The sequence below is a fragment of the Vitis vinifera genome, chromosome 12, assembly GCF_030704535.1.
Source record: "Vitis vinifera cultivar Pinot Noir 40024 chromosome 12, ASM3070453v1".
NCBI classification, from domain to species: domain Eukaryota; kingdom Viridiplantae; phylum Streptophyta; class Magnoliopsida; order Vitales; family Vitaceae; genus Vitis; species Vitis vinifera.
The window spans coordinates 5,935,216-5,947,052 of NC_081816.1; the positions used below are offsets into that span (position 1 = coordinate 5,935,216).

Below are 11,837 nucleotides of genomic sequence, written 5' to 3' on the forward strand. Positions count from 1 at the left end.
TTTTTATTTATTATTATTTTTTTAATTTTAATAATATATAAAATATATATTTATGACGTCACTGGTTCGACCGCTGGTCCGACCAGTGAATCGTGAACCGATGACTTTTTCGATTCAATGACCGGTCCAATTATGAAAACATTGGTCCTAATACTTGTCCAATCATAAAAATGAAAGGGAAACACTATTGTAGGGTTGCTTCCAAGGAGTGGCTGTTATGAAAGGAGGGATAAATCCAAGCATCCATTAACACCTCCACAAACTAGAGTCCCATATATCTGTCTAATAAGACAACTCTTAAGGTATCCTCCTCCATTTTCCAATGGCCAAATCAATCCCCTCTCCTCTCTATGAAAAAATCCCCCAGAAAAACACACTCCATAGAGCCTTGGACCTCACCATCTTCTTCCTTCTCCTCTCTCTCCTTGCTTATCGTCTCCTCTCCCTCAAAAACAATGGCCTCACTTGGCTCGTCGCCTTCCTCTGTGAGTCATGGTTCACCTTTCTTTGGGTTCTTAACTTGAGCTCCAAATGGAATCCTGTGTCCTACAAAACATACCCTGAACGCCTTCTACAGTGTCATCGGTATCCAATTATATCTTCTCTTAGTAAAACTCTTCACGTGCTTTGGCGTTTTTTTATGCCTTCAATTTTTATATATAACTATACTCATGATTTTCTGAACAGGGTTGATGAGCTTCCTCCAGTGGACATGTTTGTGACAACTGCAGATCCCATCCTGGAACCTCCTATCATCACTGTAAACACTGTCCTCTCCCTGCTGGCGGTTGACTATCCAGCTAACAAGCTTTCTTGCTATGTGTCCGATGATGGGGCTTCCCCTCTCACCTTTTACGCTCTCCTTGAAGCATCCAAGTTTGCCAAGCTTTGGGTTCCTTTCTGTAAGAAGTATGGTATTCAAACTAGAGCTCCCTTTAGATACTTTTCCAGCGAGTTGGTCTCATCCCATGATAATTCAATGGACTTCCTAAAAGAATATAGAAAAATTAAGGTACGCTCACTATTCCTAGTTGGAACTATAAGAGGAGATTAATCATATTAATATTTCCTCTCTATCATTGTACAGTGATGCTTTGATAAAAGCTTTTACAGATATCTGCCTTACGCTTAAGCAATTTTGTTTCTCTTCATCTCTTTTAGGAAGGATACCAAGAGCTTGGACGAAAAATTGAAGATGCAGCCCTAAAGTCAATGCCGTATGAGCTTAGTACTGCAGAGTTTGTTGCTTTCTCAAATGTAGAAAGGAGAAACCATCCGACCATAATCAAGGTATGTTTATATATATACACCATCATTAATTCTATATCAAAACAAGCAACCACTTAGAGCAAATCATAAGAGATTAAAGTGACTGTATAGTTTGAAACTAATTGTTTTGGGTTTTTCTCTATCATTGAAAAGTAACTTCTTTGGAATTAATAAAAAATAGTCATATTACAAAAAGGTTTCATCTATTTGTACTTTATGTGTGTCATTTCTTTGTACTTATTATCATTTTACTGTAAAATAATATTTCATTCAGTGATGTAGATTTAGTTGCATGCATCAAAGGTTGGTTGAGATTAAAAGTTCAGTATACTAAATCGAATAAGCTTGGCATGAACTCATCTTAAGGCGAAATAGCATTAAATTTTTTCAAAAGCATAAGGATTTAAATATTTTCCCCGTGGATTAGTATTTAAAGAACAGAAAAATGCATCCAATTTAAAAGATATTACTTTTTGGCTAACATTGAGAGAGCGAGTGGTGGTAAAGGACGTATTTGACAATATTTCTATAACAATGAATGGTGATTTTTGTAGGTTATATTGGAGAACAAGGAGAGCAGCTCTGATGGGTTGCCACATCTAGTCTATGTATCCAGAGAGAAGCATCCCAAGCATCCACACCATTACAAAGCCGGTGCCATGAATGTTCTGGTAAGGAAGCCCCTTGAATTGGTATAATTACTGATATTCCTTCTTTTCCCCTAATTGTTTCATGATAAACAGACCAGAGTCTCTGGAGCTATGACAAATGCTCCTTTCATGCTGAACGTAGACTGTGATATGTACGCCAACAATCCACAGATTTTTCATCATGCAATGTGTTTGCTCCTCGGTTCCAAGAGTGAACAGGACTGCGGGTTTGTTCAGTCTCCACAAATGTTCTATGATGTAGTAAAGGACGACCCACTTGGAAATCAGATGGTAGTTTTGTTTAAGGTATGCCAAATTTCAATAGTGAAGAGCGATCTCTTCCATACTATAGAGCACACCTAGTAGAAGCCTCTTTCATTTTTCTTATTAATTAATGTGTTTTTCTGAATTAGTATGTGGGAAGTGGGATAGCAGGGCTTCAAGGACCTCTGTATTCTGGAACGGGATGTTTTCATCGAAGAAAAGTTATCTATGGGTCATGGCCGGATGGCAGGATGGAGATTAAAGGAAGAAATGGTATGCAGTCAACTTTTCCACGGTCATTCTTCACTTTATTTATGTACCATTTTAATTTTCTTAGTGGGATCTTAAAATGTGCTATGAAACTAAGCATTACAGTTTTCTCTACTTTTTGGTAGGAAAATTAACCGATGAGAGATTAGAAAAAACATTCGGAAATTCAAAGGAATTCACAAAAACAGCTGCAAGGATTTTATCAGGGTTGAGCGGGATTTCGGATTGTCCATATGATCTTTCGAATCGGGTTGAGGCAGCATACCAAATTGCAAGTTGCAGCTATGAGTATGGAACTAGCTGGGGCACAAAGGTGAGTTGCCAATAGTTAGAACAAGAAGAATAGTATCTCAAATGATACATTTAGTTCAACCATTTTTCATTAAATAAGGATCTATTTTTATTTTTTATTTTTGAAAAGAAACTTAACTAGAAGTTACATGCATTATGTGACTATCCATGTTCAGATTGGTTGGTTATATGGAACCACAACAGAAGACATCCTCACAGGTATGAGGATACATGCAAGAGGTTGGAAATCCACAGATTGCCGGCCTGACCCTCCTGCATTTCTTGGGTGCGCACCCTCAGACGGGCCTGCTGCACTTACCCAACAGAAGAGATGGGCCACTGGCCTCCTTGAGGTCCTGTTCAGCAAGAACAGCCCACCCATTGCCACCTTCACTGCAAAGCTTCAATTTCGCCAATGCCTCGCATACATGTGGATTATTTCATGGGGTTTAAGGCCAATTCCGGAGCTTTGTTATCTTGCTTTGCCAGCATATTGCATCATGGCCGGCTCACATTTCTTGCCCAAGGTGAGCAAAACCAAAACCATTCAGTTTTCCTCTTAAATACGTACATAGCATTAGTAGTAGTACTTCACCAACCTTCGTTTTATTATCATCGATGCAGGTCCATGAGCCAGCTGTGTTGATACCAATATCCCTCTTTGTCAGTTACAAATTTCACACTCTATTTGAATACTATGGAGCTGGGTTTTCAATCCGAGCATGCTTGAACAACTTGATGATGGGGAGAATAATCACAGTGACCTCATGGTTATTTGGATTTTTAAGTGTCATTCTGAAGCTCCTGGGGTTATTGGAGACCGTCTTTGAAGTTACAAAAAAAGACCTATATACTACTCCTGGGGAGGGCAGTGACAAGGATGCTGGTGGGTTCACCTTTGATGGGTCTCTGATTTTTGTTCCGGCCACTACTCTTTTGTTGGTGCACCTGATGGCACTTGTTACAGCCTTGTTAGGACTATTTGATCATGTCGGGATTGAATCAAGAATAGGGGAGATAATATGTAGTGTGTGGGTGGTGCTATGCTTCTCGCCGTTTCTTAAAGGCTTGTTTGGGAAAGGAAAATATGGGATACCCACATCCACTATATGCAAGTCAGCAGCTTTGGCATTGCTTTTTCTTGCTTGCACTATTACAGTAAGAAAATGATTTTAGTAGAAACGGTAGCAGTTTATTAAAGCATAATTGTTAATCAAGTGTGTTATGACATGTACTATAATGGCAGTTTGCTTTCCACCATTGACGTAGCAGTAGCTCCTTGAACTGAAATGATGTAATGATCACAAGCAGTTAAACTATCCAAAAGGAGTTTTGGGTCAAAATGGCCTTCTCCCCAAACTTAATATCAAAATTGGGCTTCAGGTGAAACTATTGTTAAATAGCCTCATCGTCCACATAATCAAAGAACATTTTTTTATATTATTTTTTTTAACTTTCCCATTTGCTTCCCATCCCGTGGTTGGTTGTCTCCAAAGTTTCTTTAAAACCCTAGCCCCACCAGTAGGCCACTGTAAGAGACATTTTTGGAGTTGCAAAGTTGAGGTTGGTTTTGTTTATGCGTGAGAAATTTATTTGGCTTACAGGTTGTGTTCCGTGCGTGAGAAGATTTTGTGAGAAATTTTTTAGGTTGTATTCTATGCGTGAGAAGTTTTTTGAGAAATTATTTTGACTTACAGGTTGTGCTCCATGTGTGAGAAAATTTTGTGAGAAATTTGTTCAGCTTACAGGTTGTGTTCCATGTGTGAGAAATTTTTTTTGGCTTACAAGTTCTGTTCCATTCATGAGAAATTTTTGTAAGAAATTTTTTTGGTTGTGTTCCCTGCGTGAGAAAATTTTGTGAGAAATTTTTTTGGCTTACAGGTTGTGTTCCATGCGTGAAAATTTTTTGTGAGATTTTTTTTTGGCTTACAGGTTGTGTTCCATGTGTGAGAAACATTTGTGATAATTTTTTTTTTTGGCTTACAAGTTCTATTCCATTCGTGAGAATTTTTTGTGAGATTTTTTTTGGTTGTGTTCCATGTGTGAGAAAATTTTGTGAGAAATTTTTTCAGCTTATAGGTTGTGTTCCATGTGTAAGAAATATTTGTGAGAAAATTTTTTTTGGCTTACAAGTTCTGTTCCATTCGTGAGAAATTTTTTTTGTTGTGTTCCATGCGTGATAAATTTTTGTGAGAACTTTTTTTGGCTTACAGGTCACTCCATTTGTGAGAAATTTTTTTGGTTTACAGGTTATGTTCCATGTGTGAGAAATATTTGTGAGAAATTTCTTTTGGCCTACAAGTTCTATTCCATTCATGAGAATTTTTTTTTTTTTTGTGTTCCATGCATGATAAATTTTTGTGAGAAATTTTTTTGCCTTATAGGTTATGTTCCATGCATGAGAAATTTTTGTGAGAAATTTTTTTGGCTTACAAGTTGTGTTCCATGTGTGAGAAATATTTGTGAGAAATTTTTTTTTGTCTTACAAGTTCTCTAGGCACTCATCAACATTCAAAGTTGAAATTTAACTATTCAACATTTTTTTGCCAGAAAAAGTAACTTCTTTGTAGGCACTCACCGACATTCAAAGTTGAAATTTAACTATTCAAGTTTTCTAAAAATATTTTATAAATTTTTGTATTGTATATAAGTATGTAGTAATTAAGACATACTAATCATTTTTTATTAAAAACTCTATAAAAGAAATTGAACCTAAACTGTATACTATTTTATTTTATTTTTTGAAAAAAAAAAAATGACATGTGAATTTGTTGTCATGCCCTCATTTTCTTCAAATCCTAAATCTTAATCTTAAATAAGGGAAAAGAAAAAGAAAAAGTAGATAAAGGGATAAGAAATGAGGAAAATGAAGAAAAAGTAAAGAATAATGAGGAGTAAGAAGTAAAGTTAAGGTTTTGGTGTATTTAGAATTTCCAAGTGTTTTCTATTTAGACATGAAGTTTTGTTCCATTTCAATATTTATTTGGTTTATTCTTGTATTTTATAAATCATTTACCGTAAAGTATTATTTTTTACTTGAATAAATATTATTTTTTTATGTAATAACCTTTTGTTATTATCTATGTGAAGGCGATTATGACTGATTTCACAGTAGAAGTGTTATGTTATTGGAATTGAACCATTTTGAGGACATAAACGGATTTGAGATATATTGGAAATAATGTAAAGATTGAGCCTATAGATGTGCCCATTCATACGACCTATATGGAGTGGTTGAAGATGATATATGATATCATTGGTGTTGACAGACACTATCAATTAGTCTTGAAATGTTGACATCCAACTGAAATGAACAAATTTCAACCATTAATGGTGAGAAATGATTAAACAATTGCACATATGCTAGTGGTGTCATCGAAGTATGGAATGTCTTTAGTTCAATTATTCATAGAGCAAGCTCTCAACCACTATCATTTGAGTAATGAAATGGGTCATTTGACACGATTGTCGACAGGTTATACTGATGTTGATGACAAAAATGAGAAAGATGATAGAGATGATGCAATCGACACGGATGAGATTCATTTACCTAATGATGATGAAAATTGTTGTAAAAGAGAAAATATTGATTTGGTAATGGTCTAACAAGTTGTGGAATGTGAAAGCACAAGATTTGTGAACCTTGAAGTTGGTGATAGGTCTAATAATCCTGAGGTTGCGTTTAAGGTTGAAAACACATCACCAGTTGCCTCCTCACATGGCACCCAAGTTAATATTTCTAATGACAACCTAGAGGCAACATTTGCACCCGTTTCATACCATATGCCACCTACACCACAATTTTTAAATATGGACGAGGCAATTAATTGTGTTGTAAGTGATTGGACTCCATGGAAAAAGCCAACTTTAGGAAATGTTGATGGGAAGTTATCAATTGGCCAAATATTTCCCTCAAAATCAGATTTGCAACATGTTGTGAAGATGTTTTCTATAAAGTCGCACCAAGAGTTTACTATTTATAGATCAAATACAAGTGTGTTAGTTCTTAAATATAACAAAGCACTAGAATGCCAATGGCAACTAAGGGCAATGACGGTGAAAGATACGGGTATGTTTAGAATCACAAAGTACAAAGGTCCTCATACATGTGTCAATCCATGTATTAATTAGGATCATTCACAGTTGGATTCTAGCTTTGTATCTTAGTATATTGAAACATTGGTGAAGGCAGAAATGACCATTATAGTTGTTGCAATTCAAGCTATTGTTGCGGAACAATTTGGTTACCAAATTTCTTATCAAAAAACAATGAAGGCAAAAAGAAAAGCAACGACTCAATTATTTGGTGATTGGTACAAGTCTTATGTAGAGTTGTCTCATTTCTTCCTTGCTTTGGAGCAGTCAAATCATGGATGCATTGTGTATTCCAAAATGGTTCCTAGAAACAACCTGAATTTTTCAACGTGTTTTTGGGCATTTGCTCCATCTATTAAAGGGTTTACTCACTATTGACCAGTTCTCAGTATTGATGGGACACATTTGTATGGAAAATATAAAGGGACTTTGCTGATTGCTATGGGATGTGATGGTAATAACCAATTGTTTCCACTTGCATTCTCCATTACAAAATGAGAGAATACAGATAGTTTTGGTTTTCAGCATGTACCAGAGTTGGAGTAACACAAAGGAAAGGCTTGTGTGTGATCTCTGATCGTCATCTAGACATTATAGTTGTTGTAAATGAAACATATTCAGGATGGACTGAGCCAGATGCTTATTATAGATTTTGCATGCATCATTTAGAGAGTAACTTCAACACAAAGTTCAAAGATAAAACTTTAAAGGATTTCATGTGTAGGGTTGCTATGGAGAGTAAAGTTAAAAAAATTATTTCTCACATGGATACAATTGGTCAGATAAATGCCGAGGCTAGAAATTGGTTGGAGCAAATTCTTCTTGAAAAATGGGCACTCTCACATGATGGTGGGCGGAGATATAGGATTATGACAACTAACATGTCTAAAGTTTTTAATGGTGTCCTTAAGGGTGCTCGTAACTTACCAATAATAGCTTTAGTCCAGTTAAATTTCTATCAGGTTAATAGTTACTTCACAGTCAGGCGAGAGCATGGTGCCAATCGACTCACTTCAGGAGAAGAATTCACTCCATATATTGACACCAAGATAAAGGCTAAAGCTGTTAAGGCGGGTTCACATGAGGTTGTTTTGTATGATCATGTAGAGGGATGTTTTCATGTTAAAACTAGACACTCTGTTGGAAGCAGTAATAGGAAACTGCACACATCATGTTAACCTTCAAAGGAGGTCTTGCACATGTAACAAAACACTTTTGTTAGGATTTCCATGTTCACACATTCTTGCTGCTTGTCATTATCGAGCAATTGCTTTTCGACAATTTGTACAAGGTTATTATACCACACGTGGTTACCTATCAACATGGGCTCTCTTGTTTTATCACATATTTGATGAGTTGGAGTGGCCTCAATATAATGGACCAATAATAGTACCTTCAGACTCAATGAAGCGTCTAACTTCTGGTCGACCAAAATCAAGTCGTTCGCATAATGAGATGGATGCAAGGAAAACTAGAACTCCACAAACATGTGGACTTTTCAAGCAATCGGGTCACAATCGATGTTCTTGTCCTAATAGAGAAACCAATGATAGTAGGAATTGATGTACTTCATGAACATCTTATTGTACTGTTATTTTCTTATTTACTAGTATTGACCATAATCATTTTAAAATATATGTAGAAACTATCTTATTGAACATCTTATTGATGTTTGTTTGTTAGAAATTGTTGTTTTTTTGTCAATTCATTCATATTTTGCTTATATCAGGTTACATGGAAAAAAAATCTGAATCTTTATTGTTTAGGGCAGATGCTGCTAAAATTTTTACAACTTTAATCATGAATTCACGTTGTTAGAAATTTTTGTTTTTTGTCACTTATATCAAGTTACATGAAAAAAATCTAAATCTCTACTGTTTAGGGGAGATGCAACTCAAATTTTTACGATTTTAATAATGAAATTCACATTGTTAGAAATTGTTGTTTATTGTCACTTATATTAGGTCACATTAAAAAATCTGAATCTCTACTATTTAAGGAAGATGTTGCTCAAATTTTTAAAATTTTAATCATGAAATTCATGTTGTTAGAAATTGTTGTTTCTTGTCAATTCATTCATATTTTGCTTATATCATGTATTGATGTACATGCAGACATGGATACTCGGTTGTTTCCTGTTCGTCCTGACCTTGAGGATACATCTGTGCTTACTCTTTAGCATCGACATCAATCATCCACCATTCGTGTTGATCTAGATATGGGTCGTGTTTTGACTTGTTGACACAGGTTTCGTCGAGAGTGGGTTTTGGATGATTGTGTTCGGTCATACATTATACAACTAGAATTTTATGTTTTTCATCGAGTGGGGCATGTTAAGGTTGATTGACCTTTTATTACTGCACTAGTAGAGAGATGGCGCCCAGAGACGTACACATTCCACATGCCAGTTGGTGAGATAACCATCACATTGCAGGATGTAGCCATCTTATTTGGATTACGTGTACATGGTCATCCTGTCACTGGTTCTATAGATATCAATTGGCATGCACTTTGTGAGGAGTTATTGGGTGTTTGATCGACAAAGACTGATATTCGTGGAGCATCCCTTAGAGTTCGCTTTATTACTACCCATTTCTCCCACTTACCACCAGAGGTTTTAGATGAGGTCACGTTATAGCGCCATGCTAGAGCATATCTTTTATTGTTAGTTGGTAGTTCATTATTTCCAGATAAGAAAGGAACCTACCTCCAATTAGCAATTCTACACATGTTAAGAGATTTTGGTGAGACTGCACAATATAGTTAAGAGAGTGCAACACTAGCACATCTTTATCGAGAGTTATGTTGAGCTAGCTTAGATAGTGCAGAAACTATTGCAGGACCATTATAGTTGTTGCAGGTATAACTACAAGTCTTATAAATTATGTAATTTTTTCATAATTATGTGCATTTAAACATAATTTTGTTTCATTTTTAGTTATGGTCATGGGAGCGATTACATGTGGGTCGTCTTAGTAGATCACTTCCCCATGCACACTACAGTGCCTATAGATAAGATATTCTCGCCAGATGTACTAGGGAGTAGGTGGAGAGTTCCCTTATCTCATAGAGACACTCCTCATCATGTCTTGGGCACATACAGAGATGAGTTTGATAAACAACGATCTTATTAGGTTTGGGCTAAATATTAGTATTCTTTAACAAGATTATTAATATTAATATTATAATTTATATTTTATTAAATACATGCTAAAATTTGAATATATTAGGTATTATGGCAGTCTTACACAGATGATATACTAGCATTGCTTCCAGACATTTGTTTAGCTGATTAGGATATTTGGCGGACTATGTCACCATTTTATTTTTATTTTATATTGTTGAGTGACATTGTTTTGAGCGTGTGTTGCGACAATTTGGACTCATAAAGGGTATTCCTTAAACATCCTATGTAGATTCTGACCTTCACTCCATATATCGACGCAGTCAACCTCAGTTTGATTGGAGGTTATATCATGAGCGCTACGTGGCATTATGGGAGGCTAGGAGGACCACATTGTCACTGCGGAGCCTATAGAGCCTCATATGGACTACCATACTCCGTACATGACATGGTATCGTCATATTACATGTCCTTTTATTACACATATGGATGATTTTGGACCTATGCGATACCAGACCATTGCCTTATCTACCCACTTATTGGTTTGTATCACTTTTAATATTATGTACATATTGTGTATAATATTTATTCCAACAAATAAATATATATCATTTTATGTGACAGATTGAGACTATGACATCGATCATATCTCGAGGAGGTCATGCATTGGAGGACTCTGATAGTGATGTTTGTCACACTGGTATTGTTGATATTATTCATATGGCCATTGATGTTATGTGCATTATTCAAGAGGATTATTGTATCTCACATGTAGAGCATGGAGGAGGTAGGTCACCAGCTTAGTCGACAGTTGCTCGACCACCACTTGTTCGAGGTCGGTTGACATCTCAAGTGAGAGGCAGATATATTAGTTGTTAGCCCATCACATCGTCAGTATCAGCATCATTACAATCTCCTACCTTTTTATCCTCACGATTAGTACAATCACTCATCTCTTCAGACTTACCATCAGTGCAACGCCCTACTTCTTCAAACCTACCATCAGTGCAACCCCCTATCTCTTTAGACCCACCATCAGTACAACCCCCTATTTCTTTAGACTTACCTTCAGTTCAGGCCCCTATTTCTTCAAACCCACCATCAGCACAACCCCCTACCTCTTTAGACCCACCATCAGTACAACCCCCTATCTCTTTAGACTTACCTTCAGTTCAGGCCCCTATTTCTTCAAACCCACCATCAGCACAACCCCCTACCTCTTTAGACCCACCATCAATACAACCTCCTACCTCTTTAGACTTACTCCATTACAACCTCCTACCTCTTCAGACCCACCATCAGTGCAGATTGACACATCTACTCAACTAGATTTACCGCCAGCCATTCCAAGGGGTAGGTAGGGCCTACGTCGACCTAGATTGCTACCTCCACTACCACCTCTATTTCCAGCACCAACCCCATCACAGACAGATGTTCTTCATGTGTCACATGTAGTACCTGCTATAGTTAGAGAGGAGCGTCTAAAAAGGAAGAGAGTACCAGTTACACATAGGTTTTCTCCTTATGGAGACGTGTGAGATTATATATGTTTTTTTCCACTATATTAATGTTTATTGGGTATTTTTTTGTGACTTTGATGAAACTACCAAAAATTACATTTTGTAGTAGACTTTTCTATTTAATTTCATTAACTAATTTTGTCAAAAAATCTATATATGGCAATTATGGCATAAGAGTATACTAATATTTCAATAAAGATAAATTTGTCATAATAAAAATAAATTAATATCTTAAAAAATAACAAATTAAGTATCTTAAATTAATAAATTAAACAATTTTATATATTATTTATATGTTATATAAGTTTATTATTTTGAGATTATTAATTTAGTAATAAATGAAATATTTATTTA

At 35.9% G+C, this 11,837-nt stretch overlaps 1 protein-coding gene across 1 annotated transcript; it reads left to right on the forward strand.

Moving 5' to 3' along the window:
* The first annotated feature begins 269 nt into the window (after positions 1-269).
* LOC100260280 (cellulose synthase-like protein H1) lies at positions 270-4,004 on the forward strand. The gene is made up of 9 exons (XM_003633234.4): positions 270-585; positions 688-1,012; positions 1,162-1,290; positions 1,824-1,940; positions 2,013-2,225; positions 2,333-2,456; positions 2,579-2,766; positions 2,921-3,271; positions 3,369-4,004. The coding sequence occupies exons 1-9, from the start codon at positions 323-325 to the stop codon at positions 3,912-3,914; spliced, it is 2,256 nt and encodes a 751-aa protein (XP_003633282.1). The 5' UTR covers positions 270-322; the 3' UTR covers positions 3,915-4,004.
* The last annotated feature ends 7,833 nt before the right edge of the window (positions 4,005-11,837 follow it).